The sequence below is a fragment of the Chlorocebus sabaeus genome, chromosome 14 (genome assembly GCF_047675955.1).
Source record: "Chlorocebus sabaeus isolate Y175 chromosome 14, mChlSab1.0.hap1, whole genome shotgun sequence".
Taxonomy (NCBI): domain Eukaryota; kingdom Metazoa; phylum Chordata; class Mammalia; order Primates; family Cercopithecidae; genus Chlorocebus; species Chlorocebus sabaeus.
Window position 1 is genome coordinate 74259679 of NC_132917.1, and position 17423 is coordinate 74277101.

The 17423-nt window shown below is 53.5% G+C and overlaps 1 protein-coding gene across 4 annotated transcripts; it reads right to left on the reverse strand.

Annotated features, from left to right (window-relative positions):
- Window positions 1-3: 3 nt before the first annotated feature.
- RTKN (rhotekin) lies at window positions 4-16290 on the reverse strand. 4 transcript variants are annotated; one of them, XM_007970152.3, is made up of 13 exons: window positions 14365-14594; window positions 13561-13987; window positions 6886-7085; window positions 5020-5081; window positions 4869-4922; window positions 4652-4769; window positions 4251-4460; window positions 3296-3390; window positions 3079-3185; window positions 2395-2523; window positions 1550-1718; window positions 1292-1396; window positions 4-695 (listed from the first exon to the last, which is right to left on the reverse strand). In XM_007970152.3, the coding sequence occupies exons 2-13, from the start codon at window positions 13630-13632 to the stop codon at window positions 364-366; spliced, it is 1653 nt and encodes a 550-aa protein (XP_007968343.1). In that variant the 5' UTR covers window positions 13633-13987; window positions 14365-14594; the 3' UTR covers window positions 4-363. The 4 variants fall into 4 exon arrangements, with proteins under 4 accessions (XP_007968343.1, XP_007968341.1, XP_007968345.1 ...); XM_007970150.3 differs by lacking the exons at window positions 13561-13987; window positions 14365-14594 and adding an exon at window positions 15750-16290; XM_007970154.3 differs by lacking the exon at window positions 13561-13987.
- Window positions 16291-17423: the final 1133 nt, after the last annotated feature.

Sequence of the window (17423 nt, forward strand, 5' to 3'; positions counted from 1 at the left end):
GGCTGCTGTTAAATAGCTTTAATGGTTGATGTGGGAGTCACAAGGGAGGTATGTTTCCTCCAAGGGTTCTTCAGTGCCATCCTCAAAGCTGGTTAGTGCAGGGAGGTAGGGCAGAGTTGGTTCCAGTTTTCTTCCAGGAAGGGTTTAGGGAGGTCCCAGCCAGCCCCAGGAATGAGTCCCTCAGTACCATGGCAACCACAATTTAAGAGGGGCTTCTGCCCACCCCTGCAGCCTACCCCAGGTCCAGCAGAGGAACAGGAGGCCAGACTGGCCAGCTTGCTATAGACAGCGCCGTATCCAGAGCCCGACTGTGCATGGGTCATTTTCTCTTCTGGGCAGATCCTATGCCAGCACCTTTCTCTCTCACACTGGTGACTGGAGCCAAGTGCGAGGTTGGCCTTTACTGCAGAGGCCTCTGGTCCGTGGGGATCGCTGAGGTGGGAGGGGGGCAACCGAGCGAGCCCTCGGGGAGTGGTCTGGGGGTACAGCATCCAGGGAAAAGGTTCGGGGTCTCCCCCAGGGCAGGGGGTGGGTCCAGGCTGGGGCTGGGGCCACTGAGGCAGGCGAGCAGGGGTTAGGCAGGGCAGGCTGGTCTGTAAACATTGCCAGCCAGGGTGGGGGTGTCTCCAGCCTTGCGCCCTCCCGCTGGGTCAGGATGTCTGTCACCGCTGCGATGTCATCCAGCGGCTCAATAGCTGTGGCACCAGGAAGGGATTGGGGGAGGGGTGGGCTAGTCAGAGCTCAGGCCCCAAGCCTACCCAGCCCTATCACCTGTCACTGTAATAGGAGGAAAGCAAAGCCCGGATCTCAGCCGAGATTGCGTTATCCTGCAGGAGCAGCCCCTCACCTAGGCCCCCTGGGGCTACAGGCTCTGATAAAACTGTGGGATGAGGGGCGCAAGGTAGATGGGGATGGGAAGGGGACAGGTGGGGAGCAGAGGTGGGTGAAGAAACCAAGAAAGAGGAGAAAACGAAAGCGGTGCCAGGCAAGTGAGGGGTCAGAGGAAGAGACAGGAATCCACATGCAGAAAGGGAAACAGAAAACAAGAAATTAGGAAAGAAATCAATGAAATGATCCTGGCTTATTGGGGTTTTGTTTTGAACTTTGATGGAGGTGGTTCTAAGAAGAGTTGGAGAAGAGAAAAGAACACACAGGATTGGGTGAGAATTGGGTCCCCAGAGATCTGGTGTAACCCAGAGTGTGCTTTCTCTGTTTCCATTATCTGGTTTCTCTTGAAGTCCCCAACCCTACTTTCCATAAGCTTCCTGGAGTGCACATTCCTCTCACTTACCCATCTCATGGTACAAGGACCCCTGCTTTGCCAGTGCTTGGGGTGGTTTCCGGGAAGCAGGAGTTTCAATTTTCATGATTTCGTCACAACACTGCTTCCACTGGCCTGGAGGAAGAGCGCTGATTAGAGAAGAGAAGGCCAGGCTGCCCTTTCTCCTGCTACATTCCCTTCCACACAATCTTGAAACAGAGACCTTTAGTAAAAATGACAAAACTCCAGTCCTTCCCAGAGGTTCAACCCAGCCCCCTTCTCTCTTACTCATGTCAAAGAAAAGCTGCCACAGAGCCTCCATCCAGCTCTGCAGGGCTTCCCGACTTTCTGTCTGAAGGGTGTGTGTCACCTCATCATCCCCATACTGGTTACTGATGCTTAGCGTGAAGGGCCGTCCTAGAGCCTGGTCCAGCTCCCCTGCCCGGACTCGAGTCTCCTGCAGGAGAAAGAAGAGGTCTACCTTGGTCACAGAAGTTGGCAGTGACAATCAGGCAGCCTTGATCACCCCTGCCTTAGAAGAATGAGCTTGCGGGGCTTTTGCTGAGCCCTCTCATTTGCCTCCTACTGACCAGAGTGGGAAGGAATGGCAAAAAAGGGCTGGAGATGAGACAGCCAGTCCTGAGTCAGGGGAGGAAGAGCAGCTTGAGACAGGGAAAGATGGATTGAGCAAGGCAGGGAAGACACAGAGGTAGGCAAGGATGCTCCAGCCAGAGGTCCCTCAGAATTGCCAAAAAGTAGGCAGGAAAGCCAATAAAAGGGATGGGAAGCAAAGAAGGGCAATTGGACCTGGAGAGAAATGGGAAGTGGTAAAATAGATACAAATTGGAATCTGAGGGAGAAGAGGGAGAGAGGATGAAAAGCCCTGAACTGGCAGGCGGGAAAACCCTCTCTGAGACTTGGCAGGGACTGAGGATGGCAAATGAATGGGACAGTCCTCTCCCAGTGATGCTGTGGTGGGGAGAATACGGGCCCCAGAAGCTGGATGTGGCACTACTGTCAGGAGCAGGAGGCCGGCTTCTATCTCTCTGAGGTACGTGCCCACCCTCCTGGGGCCTGAAGGAGAGGCTCCTGGGCCTGTGCCTTTGGTGGCCTTACCACAAGGGACCCATCACCTTGTTGATGGCAATAGTAAGCAGCGGCTCTTCCCCAGTGTCTGCATCCTCAGGTCGCCGGTAACAGAAGAGGTTTGTGCCTTTCAGAACTCCATGCACTTGTGCCCAGTTCTGCATCTCCCCAGCTGGCTGCACAAATGACTCAACATTTTCTGGGGAAGTCACACCCCCCAGTATCCCTCTTCTCTTTTTTTTTTTTTTTTTTTTTTTTTTGAGACGGAGTCTCGCTCTGTCGCCCAGGCTGGAGTGCAGTGGCCGGATCTCAGCTCACTGCAAGCTCCGCCTCCCGGGTTCGCGCCATTCTCCCGCCTCAGCCTCCCGAGTAGCTGGGACTACAGGCGTCCGCCACATCGCCCGGCTAGTTTTTTGTATTTTTTTAGTAGAGACGGGGTTTCATCGTGTTAGCCAGGATGGTCTCGATCTCCTGACCTCGTGATCCACCCGTCTCGGCCTCCCAAAGTGCTGGGATTACAGGCTTGAGCCACCGCGCCCGGCCAATTGACAGTATCCCTCTTCTCAGCCCCCCTTTTGTCCACCCTGCTGTCCATTCCTCCCCTCATCTGGTTATATCCCATTTCTTCCACCCAAATCTTGATTTTTCATTAGCTCTTCTATTCCTGGTTATCCAGCTCTCCTCTGCCTTCTCCCTGCTCCCTTCCACTCCTCAGGGCCCTCTCACCTCACCTGCACCCTGAGGGTACCACTTGCAGTAGGCTGAGTCATGCAGAGAGGCTGAGCTGCCAGACGGCAACACACACTACCATAAAGGGGTAGCCAGGCAGGGTTCTCCTCTGGGGGAGGAGGAAGTGCAGGGTGAGGTAGGGGAATGAGAAGGGGACCATCCCACAGCCCCTCTTCTCACCATCACATATGTGTGTCCCCCATGCACATACATGCTTACCATGACTGGCAAGGGTGAGGTCATGTGTGCGGAATCCATCTTGCACTGCTGCCAGGGTGAGTGTGGTGTGAGCCAAGAGGTGGTAACGAGGACCACTAAGGGAGATAGGAGAGAGCATCAGCCGAGGGAGGGGCGTGTTGGCCAGCAGGAACTCTAAGGGCTGAGCAGATCTGCCCCATTGTTCAGGCTGCCCCACAGAAAACTCGCTTGTCTCCCCAGAGGGTTAGGAATGAACATTTACTGAGCTCCAGCTAAGTGTCAGGACCTATGCTTTATATGTTTTATCCCACTGTATTCCTATGACAGCCCTGTGAGGTTGGTGGCATTCTTCAACTAGATGAGGCAACTTGAGGCTTAGAGAGGTTAAGAAACTTGCCCATAGTTTGTAACTGGAAAGTGGGGGAGTTTGAATTTGAACCCATATCTGTGTCCAAAATCAGTATTCTGTTGACTACCAAAGGTTCTCAAACTGCTTCTCAGAGTCTCAGTGGTCCCATGAGGTGTCTCCGGGTGCATGTAGATACCACCACAGGTCCAGGGTACTCTGCTCCAACCAAGAAGCTCTGCTCTATCCACATAAAATGTATTTGCTAGGCTGAGTGCTGTGGCTCATGCCTGTAATCCTACCACTTTGGGAGGCCGAGGCAGGAGGATCACTTCAGCCCAGGAGTTCGAGACCCCGTCTCTAAAAATAAAATGTATTTGCTGCTACTAAAAAGTTAAGACCCCAAGGCCTAAGTCTCCCTGCCTTCCTACTGGTATTCTGGACTGGCTTCAGCCCAGCTCTGGGGCGTGGGCTGGAATGCCTCCCAGCTACGTGGCCACTGCTCATTCATGTCTGTCTGCACATCCTGGCAGCAATGCAAAATGGGTTCTGCACACTCAACACAGTTCAAAGGTCACCTGTGGGCCGAATATAGGCAGCTGAGGGTAGTGGTAGTGTGCAAGGCCTTACCCAACAGCTGGGGTGGGAAGCAAGATGGGACTGCTCCCTGAACCCCCAGCACTGTCCAGCGATGCCCGGACACGCCTCCCTGAGGAGCGGCCCAGGGAGCTGCTGAGTTTGGTGGCAAGCCTCTTGGGGGCACCAGTCAGGGCCCCTTCTTCTTCCACACAGGCCCCATACAGCTCTAACCGAAGTTCAAAGTCTGGCCCCGCCTCAGCGCTGGTGGGAGGAAGGAGGGTGATCACAGGAAAGTCCAGGGAGGCAGAGGGTGGGGGATGTGGGTGGGGCAAGTGCAGGACAGCTCCACAGGGAAGGCCAGGTGCCCCCCACCCGCAGCTTCCTCCCCTGGAACTTGCTCATCTAGAACTGGAGCAGAGTGGAGGAAGGGAGCCACAGTTTGAGGTACTCACAAGAGCACATTGCTCTGAAAGGAGATGTCTGTAAGGGTCCTGTCCACCAGGATCATCTCTGTGTCCTGGATGTGTTCCCCCAGCTGCAGTAGCAGGAACACAGCCCAGCGGTGCAAGTCTAGGAACAAAGAGGGCAAAACTCAAAAAACACGTCCCACAAGAGCGTCCTACTTCAGGGTCATTCCCCTGAATCTGTCCCAGGGTGCGTGGAACTCACCACCTTTGTTCTTGAAATATTCTGTGTCCTTCCACATGAGTGGAATCCGGAGGTCTAAGGGGCAGAGGGGTAGGAACAGATGTTGAGATGGGGCAAAAGGCCGTGTGCTTGGGCAAGGGGTGCCAGCAGCTGGGGTAGCTGTGCTTCTTACCGGAGATGCAGACCCGGCCGCGGCAGGGGGAGCGCTCAGCGGGCGGGCCACTGTCAGAAGGCCTGTGGATAAATCACAATGTCCTGGCCTGGCCTCTAGCCACTATTCCCCCTTGCTCTGGTCCCAAGGACTCTAGGATCCCTCTGGTCCCAGGGCTTCAGCCACCAGGTCCCCAGCCAGGCTGACAGGCAGGGCTGAGGGACTATAAAGGGAAAGTTGTCCATTGAACCCAGCAGTTTGCCAGGCTTGGGGACACCAGGGACACTCAAGCCACATTAACTCACACATAAGGCACAAGCTCAGGGCTCCTCTCTCCAAGCACCCTCCCTGACCACCTCTCCAGACCCCTGCCAAGAACAGGTGTGGCCTTGAGGGGACAGGTGCCCACAGAGAGACTTCATTTCCAGGGCTCTCCATTAAACCCCTGCCTTAGAGGCATTTCCAGGCTTTTTTTTTTCTTTCTTTCTGTTTTCTTTTTTTTAACAATAGGAAGGCTGCTTATTTCCCACTATCCCATCACTGCTTTGATATAGGAGGGTACTGGGTCAGAAAATAATTTGGCCAACGTTTGTTCAAAGGGAAATCACCAATAGGGAAGAGTTACATTCTATTCACTACAGACCCTTTTCCTTCCCTACCACTCCCCAACTTTGATTTCTCCTTTTTCCTCCTGGCCCTATATGCTGTACCCTACTAGTGCCCCAAGTTCTGCAGCCCCCTCCCCACCCCACTGCAGGGCCCAATACCCCACCTTCCTTCCCTCCCTGCGCATCAGGACTCACCACATGTGTCTCTTTCCTGAAGCGACTGCCAGTTCATCTGTACGTATCCATAATGCCACTAAAGTAATTACTGACTTAGTGGAGTCTTAAGCTAAATGATGTGGCACTAATGGCAATGTGTTTAGCTGCCAGGCACTTGGGGTGTACCTCAAATCACCTGTGTGGGCTGTGTGAGGACTTAGGCAGGACAGAGTCTGTCCATGCTGCTTTTCAGGAGAGGCTGTCCCCCCGCCAGCTTGCCCTTCCTCTAGCTTCATGGGATAGCCATAGAGTGGGTTTTCTGCCTTCTGGTAGCTTCATGGGTGAGCTCCTGGCAACCTCCCCTTGTGTCAGCCTTCATGGGTGGAATGAGCACCACGCCTGTGAGGGGCTAGGACTAATTCCCCAAGCAGCCTCAGTGGAGTAAGTAGGCCACTTTCCTAAAAACCAGTTCTCCAAATGACCACTTTATCCAAATTGGCATATTCTTAGAATAATTTGCCAAATATTTTCCCCACTATTTTGGTTTTATCATGGCATCACTTAAGTCATTATAGACTTGTCAGATCAACAGTCTAATGTCAGTGTTGCTTACATTTTACATCCAGAAGCTGCGCCCTTTTAGAGTGCACAATCTAATTTGTTTGAATGGGTAGGCTTTCCTTAAGTGGTTTCTTATTTCCTTTCCCACTCCCTGCCTCTGATGGTGAACCCCGGATAACAAACTATTGTCGGTATGTGGTAAATTGGCCATTTTGTGAACCAGCATTGAGGAAATTAATTTTCCAAAAGCCAGGTAGCCAGTCTTACTGGATCACAGACAGGGCTTAGCAAATTAGTGCTTTTGCATTACTTGCTACCCTTCAGATCAGCTACCTTTCACTAGACACACTGACTTTCCTAAGTCCTGCCCTGCCTACTCACAAATGCGCCTCTGGGCAACACATAATGGTGGTAAAACACCAAGGTCTCTCCCAGGTCCCTGATAAGACTTCATGGGGAAGTCATCTTTAAGGTGGTCCACATGCCACACATGCATACGCTGCACCATCACCACCCAGAAGGCCTCCTGCCTCCATCAAGGCCTCGCCTCCCCCTTGCTCACCGCCGGCCTGTCTTCCCCAGCACCTGCGCCTCCTTGCGCCGCTGCAGCTCGCCCATGTAGCTGAGGATGCGGCTGTTGCACACTAGCAGGCTCTTGGTGGCCTCCAGAGCCTGCTCTCGCTGGGAGCAGGCTGCCAGCAGCTTACAGGCCCCTTCCCTCATCCGGATCTCATGGTCTAGCTTCCTCTGCAACTCCGTGTCCTAGCCAGGGTTGGGGGAAGGGTGAGAAGGAAATGTCAGTCAGAGGACAGGCTAAAGCACTCCCCAGTCCCCAAGTGGGCTGTGGCCAGTAAAACTGACAAGAAACTAATGTTTTAGGCAGTTCAAGAGCAGGCATTGGGTGTCAATCTCAGCTGCCCACGAATATCCAGAGAAGCTTTGTAGCCAGGTGCAGTGGTGTGTGAGGGAGGCTGAGGTGGGAGGATCCCTTGAGCCTAGGAGATCAAAGGCCAGCCTAAGCAACATAGTGAGACTCCACCTCTAAAAAATATATATAACAAATAAGAAAAATAGAGATGCCCTCATGCATTTGATGGTTGGAAGTATAAATTCCTTCAGCCTCTTTTGAGTGCAATTTGGAAAAAAATCTATGAAAACTACAAATTCATATATCCTTTAATCCAGCTATCCAATATCTAGGAGTTTATCTTACACATATAGTTTCACATATAACTAGGTAAAGCCATACATACAAAAATATTCATTGCAGCAGTGTTTTAAAAATCAAAATTAAGGCCGGACGCGGTGACTCAAGCCTGTAATCCCAGCACTTTGGGAGGCCGAGACGGGCGGATCACGAGGTCAGGAGGTTGAGACCATCCTGGCTAACACGGTGAAACCCCGTCTCTACTAAAAAAAAATACAAAAAACTAGCTGGACGAGGTGGCGGGCGCCTGTAGTCCCAGCTACTCGGGAGGCTGAGGCAGGAGAATGGCGTAAACCCGGGAGGCGGAGCTTGTAGTGAGCCGAGATCCGGCCACTGCACTCCAGCCTGGGCGACAGAGCGAGACTCCGTCTCAAAAAAAAAAAATCAAAATTAAAACCCCCTCAGTAGGACATTGGTTAAGTAAGTAACAGCACATCTGTACCCTGTAGTATTGCAGACATTAAAGAGGTATGCATTTGTATACAGATATGAAACAATCTCCAAAATAAATTATGTGAGGAAAGAATGGTAGTATTACACATACATGTATGATATATATGTGTATGCATGCATATATATACATATATAGAGATATGCATATTTATGCATAAAATATTAGTGATTGTAGGCCTGGGAGCCAGGAATGGAAAACATTTATGATACTTTTTGTTTTTTGAGACTGAGTCTCACTCTGTCACCCACGCTGGAGTGCAGTGGCGTGATCTCAACTCACTGCAACTTCCGCCTTCCAGGTTCAAGTGACTCTTGTGCCTCAGCCTCCTGAATAGCTGAGATTACAGGCATGCACCACCATGCCCAACTAAGTTTTGTATTTTTTTTTTTGAGACTGAGTCTCACTCTGTTGCCCAGGCTGGAGTGCAGTGGCATGATCTCGGCTCACTGAAACCTCCACCTCCCAGGTTCAAGCAATTCTCCTGCCTCAGCCTCTGGAATAGCTGGGATTACAGGTGTGAGCCACCACACCCAGATAATTTTTATATTTTTAGTAGAGACAGGGTTTCACCATGTTGGCCAGGCTGGTCTCGAAATCCTGACCTCAGGTGATCTACCCGCCTCAGCCTCCCAAAGTGCTGGGATTATAGGCATGAGACACCACGCCCGGCCGAACTTTTGTATTCTTAGTAAAGATGGGGTTTCACCATGTTGGCCAGCCTAGTCTTGAACTCCTGGCCTCAAGTGATCCTCCCGCCTCGGCCTCCCAGAGTGCTGGGATTACAGGCTTGAGTCACCGTACCCAGCCTAATGATACTTTATATATACTCTTTGTACTACTGGAAATTGTATTTCCTTTAAAAAATATTAGATCTTTGGAGTTTAAAAAAAAAAATGACCAGGACCTACCTAAGATTTGCAGAATAAGAATCTCTAGGAGTGGGGCATATGTACTTTTGGAAAAGTCCCCAAGTGATTCTGAGGCACAGCCAGGTTGAGAACCACCAACTTATGGGAATGGATAGAAGGAAAGGCAAATGAGAGTTATCCCTCAGACTCAAGTGATGCTGGGGACATCTAGTTGGCAAGGGATCATACCACCTACAGTGTTCACTGATGCTGCACAGAACCCTATACACCCCAAATTAGAAGACCCAACACCTACTGGCCCTCTGAGCTTGGGAGATAAGGTCAGAGGCAAGGAATGGGGATGGGAAGGTAGGTGGTCCAGGAGTGAGAGACTGTGGATAAGGGCCAGCTGAGAGGCACTGGGAGAGACACCAGGATTCTCAGGAACATTCATTTAGAAAGGAGCCCTGGAGGTCCTGCTTCTTAAAAAGCAATGGGCAATTAGCTCAACCTCCCTAAGCCTCAGTATCCCCATCTGTAAAGCAGGAATGGAAATAGTCCCTAGATCCTAGGGCTGTGAGAATTCTGTGAGGCAGGAACTTAAAGCACTTAGCACAGTGCCCAGCATGCGGCATACATTAATGGCAGGGATGCTTATTTTCATGATGCCATACTTTGGCGGTAGCAGCATTTACTCAGTCAACACTGGAACATTCCTGTGCTCTGCAAGGCTGTATATTTAAAATCCAGCTGGGAGATGAGAGATGACAACTTTAATGGCTGCTCCATAAGTGCCATGTCATGGCACAATCATGCTCACAAGAAACAGACTCTGTTTGCTTCTGGCTGAGGTGATCAAGGAAAGCTTCAGAGAGGAGTTGGAAGACTAACTCCATCACAGTGTACAGATTGGTTCAGGAGACAAGTCGAGCCACCCATTTGAAACAGGGGAACTAATGTGACCACCCCAAACCTGTCTTTTTCCTCATAGCAGCTCTCCTCCATACCCTGTGCCCTTGTATCTGTCCCTAGTGGCTCCAGCCTTCAAGTCTCTCAGACCTAAACACCCTAAATTCCCTCTTCTAAAACCCTTGTCCTGCCTGCCTACAGATGCTTCCTTGGCTATTTTCTTCCCCCATCACCATCCACCTGTTTTCCTTCTGTAATAAGCCAACCCTTTCCCAAAGTCCCTCCACCAAGAAGCCCTTTCAGACTACATAGGTCCTCCCAGTCTAGTTTTGTCTGCACCAGGGTTCTACGCTGCCTGCCAACCCCCACCCTAGTCTGCACCCAGCTTCAGCCACAAACATCCCAAGTGGGTGAGCCCGGCAGGAAGGGGACACAGGTGTCCTCAACCCCCATCTTGGCTAATCTCATCCCAGTCCCAGCACTCACGGATCCTTCCCCAGCCCTGTCCATTGCGAGAGGCGCGCACAGGCGCGCGAAGTCCAAAGAGCTGCACTGGCCTGGGGAGCCGGCGGCGCCCGAGGGCCGCCGCGGGAAATCGGAGGAGCCAGGGCGCCGGCGTAGCTACACCGCCTCCAGCCGCAGCGCTCAGGGTGCCGGTGACATCAGCTTCCAATGGCCGCGAGAGCAACTGAGGGGTACCAGGGCGTTGGAGGTCCCTCCGGGCACCTGGTTGGGCTTGGCTCAAGGCGGTGCTTCCACCGAGACTCCGTCGCGGCAGGAAGGGACCTCCGGGAGTGCGCCCCACCGCCCTGGAAAAGCTCCTGGCCTTCACGACGTGCTCCAGCTCCGGGAGGCCCCTCCCGCGTAGCGTTTGCCCTCCAAGTTGACCCCTTGCCTGAGAGTATGGAGGGCGGATAGTGTATACATTAGGAGAGCTGGGGCCCTAGGGAGGTCGCTGGGCCTAGCATGGATGAGCGGGACCACAAGCCCGGACACCTCCTCTATTTCCTTACTGCTCTCCAGCCCCAAATCCACTCTCCCAAGGCCCAAGGCCGGGAGCGCCCTAGGAAACTGGCTCCCACCTTTTCACGCAAAGGAACTGGGAATCCTGGCTCAGGATCTGGACCCTTGTGCTTCTAGCGTTTCCCCACCCCAGGGATAGTTCTTCGTTGCCCCCTCCCCACCCAAACGCACCCTCTCCCCAAGTGGGCATCATTTCCCCCAGGCTTCCCTGGGAAAGAGCCCAGAGCTGGGTGTCAGCTGGACCTGGGTCAGATCCCAAGGGGCTAGAGAATGAGTCATGTGCCCCACACACATTAGGCCCCCTGTTGATATCCCTTCCACCCCTCCCACTCTCTTCTGTCTCTGACTTCCTGCTCTGCTTCTCACCACCCTCTGTTTCCTTCAGAATTTCCACCAGGGCTAAGTACAAATCCTGGCTTAGGGACTTGACAAGCCCAGAGAATTTGACCCCTGGAGCCTGAGTTTGTAAAACGGGGAGTATTCCACCTCCTTCGTAGCATTGTTTGAGAATTATATGGGAAAGTCTCATCTCTATCCGGGCCTAGCACATGTTTTAAAACAAGCTCCCTTTACTTGCAGCTTGAGTCACTTCCTCCAGAAAGTCTTCTGGGATTTACTCTTCCATGACTCTCTCTCTTAACATTCCCTGAAACATCAATGGGTCTCTCTTTTGAGGACCTGCTGAACTTGGTTGAGAAAGAACACAGCACCCTCAGCCACTCTCCTAAAGGAGAGTGACCAAAGTGAAACTAAGCCTCTCCTCTGCCCCAGAACTTGAACAGACCTCCCACAGAGAAAAATTACATTTTTTGGAGGAGGGCAGGATGCAGAATTTAAACATTTACATACCTAGACCAGCTCTGTCCAATAAAACCTTCTGCGGTGATGGAAATGTTCAGTAGCCATCTAGCACTTGAAATATGGCTACAGCAACTGTAACTGACATGGACACTGCAGAGGACTATGAATGGCAAATAGGTTTTATCTCATGCACTGATGGAGGATAATTAGGTAGAGTCCCAACGAGTTCACTGGACACCTTTCTACAAATTAGGAAAAGTTGACCCTCTCCAGGCAAACAAAATAGATAAAGGTGCTCCCTCCTGATGCAGTTGAAACCAGACCAGGACTCTCACCTCTGGCTGGCACCTGTGTGAAGGACAGACACAACCTGCACAGTTTATGCCAAGATGATTCTGGCATAAACTCATAAATATGAGAAAGATTCTGAGGCCAGGTCTGGGCTCATTGATAAAGAGTGCCAAAATTGACCAGTAACATCTACTATGATCCAGGGAGTAGGGGCAGGGCTTGAGCAGGGCAGCACATACAATATCCTGCCATTCCTGATCTAGACTCTTTGCAGTCCTGCCTCTGACCTCTCAGCAGCAGCCCCTGCCTGGTCCAGGCAGTCACTTCCACAGCTTCCTCCATCTTCCCCACCTCCGTAAACAGCCACACCACCCAGTTGCTTAGCCACATACCTGGGAATCAACCTGGAGTTCTCTTTCTTTGCCTTACCCCCCTCCCCCCCCCCCCGCATCCAATCCATCAGCAAATCCTGTCAGACCTACCACGACCATTTTAAATCTACTCCCTTTCTCCACCATGAGCATTTTAATTCACACCACCAGGTTTACTATTACTACCACCAGGTTTACTATTACCTATTACTGAAACAGCCTCCCACCTGGACATTTGCGACCTCTCTTGCCAACCCTCCACGCCCAACCCTACCATCAACTTCCCACCAGACTCATGAGTCATTCCCTTGCTTAAAACCCTTCCATGGCCCAACATCACACTTAAGGTGAAATCCAGGTGCTTTATCATGGTCTTCAAGGCCCTGCATGATCTGGCCCCTGCCCATCAGCTCCACCCCAACTACTATATTCCAGCCACACTGGCTCTCTTTCCCACAAATATATTACCCTCATCCTCATCTCAGGGCCTTTGCCCTTCCTCCAATCTTCACGTATCTCCAAATCCTCCTGAGCTTAGCTCAAAGATCTCCCAACAGAGGCCTCCCCTGACCTCACATCTAACATTGCCTACCTCATCTGATTTTCATTACATCCCCATTTTCATCATAATTTCTTTACGTGATATTATTTATGTGTTTGTATATATATTTCTGTTCTCCCACTACAATGGAACTTTCTTGTCTTGTTCACTGAGGTATCTTATGGTCTAGAAAGGAGCTTGGCACATAGTACATGTTCTATACATGTGTTTAAGAATACATAGGGCAAGGTGCAGTGGCTCACACCTGTAATCTCGACATTTTGGGAGGTCGAGGTAGGGAGATCGCTTGAGCCAGGACCAGCCTGGGCAATATAGTGAGACCTCGTGTCTATAAATAATTGAAAAAAACAAATACATGAATAAACAGCACCTTGCCATCTCAAGGGCCAGCAGAATCCTTACTCAAAGCCCAGAGTCCTTCTCTTCTCTAGTAAAGCTACATCCTTTCTGCAAACCTCGCTCACACTGAACTCCTCTCTTCTTCCCATACCTAAAAGGAACCCTTGTCCCCAGAACAGACATCTACACTCACCCACAGAGCTTCCTAAAATAGGTGTAAAAACCCTGCTGCAAACATAAGACTACGATGGGCAGAACTGAGCCTGGGTCCACACACTGCACCCAACACAAGGCATAGGGAACCACCTGTCCCTCTCTCCACTTTAAGCAGGCCTGGCTCTCCCCACCATGCTCTAGCAGGAATGTGCAGGGCAGATATTGGGGCTGGGATGCAAGTGAAGAAAGTGTATACTCCAAGGGTCAGGGGATTACCTCCAGGCTGAGTGCCATCTGCCGAATGTAGAGCATATTCAGGTCCTCCAGGATGTGCAATCTGTCCTGCATCTCTGTGCCCCCCGGTGCCCTTTCCTTTGTCAGCCCCTCCAGAGGGGGGACAGACAGGTACCACACTGTCCCACAGTTCCTCCTCCCACTGTTCCCTCAGTCTTTAAAGAGGTGGCCAGCTCTTGGGCAGAGGTCAGAGGCTGCCCTTATCCCTCTGCACTCCTGTTAAACCTCTCTGGCTGCTGTGACAAATTTTCCTCGCCCACTGCTGCTCCGAGGCCCTGCTGTGAGCCAGGCAGGGAAAAAAAGGAAAGCGAAGTGAGGATGAGTGGGGTCCCAGGAGGAAAGGCCAGCTGCAGAGGGGGCTCTAGGCACAGAGTGTCCAGTCTCGCTTTGGTGGCAGCTGTTCTCCCAGCTGTGGAAGAAAAAGGCCCTTTCATTCCGACTCTGGCCGCTCCCCAGCCCCCGCCCACATCCCTGGCCTAGTGGACAGAGAATCTATGTGTGGAGAGGGCAGTGAGGGGCAGGCACAACTGGAAGGGGGCAGGGAAACGACGCCTCATGCAGGTTCTAGAGCCATAGGGCTTGCAGGAGGTTGGAGCTTTCCGAGAGGGGTTCCGGCTTAGTTTGAGAAAGTTAGAAAAAAGAGCCACAGAGGTGAGGACCTCAGGGGAGAGTGAGCCCAGGGAGCCCAGGACAAAGGGGTGAGTTGGTAAAGCAGCCCAGCCCCAGGGCCACCCCTTCCAACTCAGGGCCCCCATCCAGCCCGCTCCACCCTGGACTCACAAATACCTCGCTTTTCCAGAGAAGGGAGGAGAGGGAGGGAGGAAAGCAGGGGTGTGCCTGTCTGCTGCTGTCCCGCTCCCTTCTGCAGGCCCCTTCCCTTCCAGACAGGAAACCAGCCCCGAATCCCAGCCAGCTGCAGCCTAGCGCCCCCGCCTCCACGCCAGGCCCACGGAGTCACACTCCACTCGGCGGCCGCCGGGCTCTGCGGCTCCGCCCCAGCTCCTCCGAGCTGTCCCCGAAGGCCAGGCTAATTCCAGGGGCGGCCCCAGCTCCCAGGCCCCTCCTCCTGGTCCCAGGCCTCGCCCCTTACTGCCCCACGCTGGCCCCACGCGGGTTCCTCGGGCCCAGTCGCTTGGGGGCAAGGGGACCCGACAAAGGACCCCTCTCCGCAGGCCCACCAGCTTCTGAATCAGAGAAGGCACGGGACACCGGGACAAGGGTGTGAAAGAGCCTTTGTTCTGGGCAGGCTGGAGGGAAAGGGCAGAAGCCAGGCCTGGAATCCCAGCCGGGAGGGCGAGGGGGCGGGAGGAAGGCCCACCTCACTTAACCCTTTCCAGACCCGGAAGGGAAGGCTTGGAATTGGGCTCTCCTTGGGCGAGTGTGAGTCTGACCTTGGGGACAGAAGAGTCTTCGGGGTAGCTATTCGCCCTGTTAGTCCCCGCTCAACCACACACCTTCAGCCCCGCCCTAGCCTCTAGGGCTTTACAGGTGGGGCTCCAACCGGTTAACGCGTGGACGGTGGACGGGGGAAACGCTCAGCCTAGGGGCTGGACTCCTCTTAGGCACCAGGAAAGGAGGCGGAAATTTTGCGTGTGGGAAGTAACCCCAAAGAGTTAAAAGCCCTGCAGGGGCATAGAGGAGCCTTTGAATTGGGCTTCCGAGAAGCGAGCCACCCCGGCCTAAAGTTGGGATTGATGACAGGCTGGCCCAGATGGCTGCGACAGGTTGTGGGATGGGGCTGGCGGCAGGGGAACAAACAGGAGCCCAGGCCAAGAGTCCGAGCGTTTGGGGCCCGCCTAGTTGCCCACTGCCCTTGGCCTGGGGATGCCCAGGACATTTTGGGGTCCAGGCACATTTTGGGAGTCGAGCTGGGGCCCTACAAATGGAGACCAACCTGGCTTTTTCCAGGCTCAGGCAAATCATCCTAACCAGGCCGGGGAATGGGCAGCACGGATCCAATGAAAATGCAGCCGGGGAATGGGCAGCACGGATCCAATGAAAATGCAGACCGTCCACACCTTACTTTTTAAGTCAACAACTCCGTCGGGTTTGTACCCAGACCGTGCGTCTCCGTCCCTCGGCGTCCACGCGGGCGAGGGAAGGAGGCCAAGGTGGCTGGGGCTGCCCCCGGGATTCTGCGGAAGGGGAAGGCAGGGACGCGGGTCTCTCACCTCGGGCGGGTCGCTGAAAAGGCTGAGTCGGAAGCGGCCGCGTTTGAACTCCATCTCCAGGGCGGAGCCCCTGGCCACGGTGACCCGGCTCCGGTGGTTTCGGGAGAACATGTTGGCTGCCCTGCGACTTTGCCTGCGCAGTGCGCTCCCCGCGCCGCCCGGCTTAGTCTCCTCTCCGCGGCTTCTGTCTCTCGACGCTCGCCCGCCAGTCCGGCCGGGAATCTCCAGCTGCGGGGCTCCAAACCCCGCCCCCGGAGACGACACCTGGGCCGGGCAGGGCGCGGCAACCTCCTCTTCCACCCCCGCCAAAGGCCCAGCCCGTCCGGCCAGTCCCTGGGCGCCAAGCCGACCTGGCCCGACGGCCCCGGAGCCAGGGGCGCCCTGCACCTCGCGAGCACTGCGGAGGCGCGTTTTCCCTGCCCGCGCGGGTCGCAAGCGCTTACCTGGACTTGGGGCGGGCTGAGAAGCCCTGCCCCGCCAGCCGCCCCCGCCTGGCAAGCCTGGCTTCACGGGCGCTGAAAACCCCGTGGCCAAGGGATCGCCGCGTAGCACGTTCCGGCTCTACTCGGGCCCTGGGACCTTGCCCAGTTTCAATCTCGGCAGCCTCTGAAGAGACCATTTCAACATCCCGCAGTCCCGAATATTCCTTCTTCGTCCCCCTCCCCACTTAGGCTCCTCTGCGAGACTATCCGCCCAAGCCTAGTGGCCACAACTGATGAGGCGGTGCTTAAACACGTCGTGAAACCCCAGCTCTGTCACTGACTCACCTTGCAGTCATTGACTTGGTCCAGTCATTGGCCTTTCTGAGCTTCAGTTTTCTCATCTGTTCAGTGGGAATACTGTAATTATCACCACTCCTCAAGTTGCTATGAGGATTACCTATAAGAATGAGGGTAAAATGCCCAGCATAGTGCCTGGCACAAGGCAAGTGCCCCATATTTGCAGCCATAAAGAGCAGCCGGGCGCGGTGCAATCCCAGCACTTTGGGAGGCTTAGGAGGGTGGATCACCGGAGGTCGAGAGTTCGAGACCAGCCTGACCAACACGGAGAAACCTCGTCTCTACTAAAAATACAAAATTTAGCCGGCCGTAGTGGCGCATGCCTGTAATCCCAGCTACTTGAGAGGCTGAGGCAGGAGAATTGCTTGAACCCGGGAAGCAGAGGTTGTGGTGAGCTGAGACTGCGCCACTGCACTCCAGTCTGGGAAATAAGAGCAAAACTGCATCTCAACAAACAAACAAACAAACAAACAAAAAAACAATGACTGGGCGCCATGGCTCAAGTTTGTAATTCTAGCACTTTGGGAGGCCAAGGGGGACTGATCACTTGAGCTCAGGAGTTGGAGACCAGCCAGGGCAACATGGTGAAATCCTGTCTCAACAAAACACACACACACACACACACACACACACACACACACACATTAGCCTGGCCTGGTGGTGGTGCATACCTGTAGTCCCAGCTACTCGGGAGGCTAAGGTGGGAGGATGGCTTGAGCCCCAAAGTTCAAGTCCAGCCTGGGCAACATAGTGGGACCCCATCTCTTTTTTTTTTTTTTTTTTTTGAGATGGAGTCTCACTCTGTTGCCCAGGCTGGAGTGCAGTGCCCGGATCTCAGCTCACTGCAAGCTCCGCTTCCCGGGTTTACGCCATTCTCCTGCCTCAGTCTCCCGAG

Bases quoted from the DNA above. Each gene is read 5' to 3' on its own strand.
- RTKN (XM_007970150.3), bottom strand. From the start codon at position 15,860: ATGTTCTCCCGAAACCACCGGAGCCGGGTCACCGTGGCCAGGGGCTCC. The intron at 7,086-15,749 runs GTGAGAGACCCG...AACCCTGGCTAG, and splicing joins TTTTCAGCGACCCGCCCGAG to GACACGGAGTTGCAGAGGAA. The intron at 4,923-5,019 runs GTAAGAAGCACA...TCTGCCCCTTAG, and splicing joins CGGCCGGGTCTGCATCTCCG to ACCTCCGGATTCCACTCATG.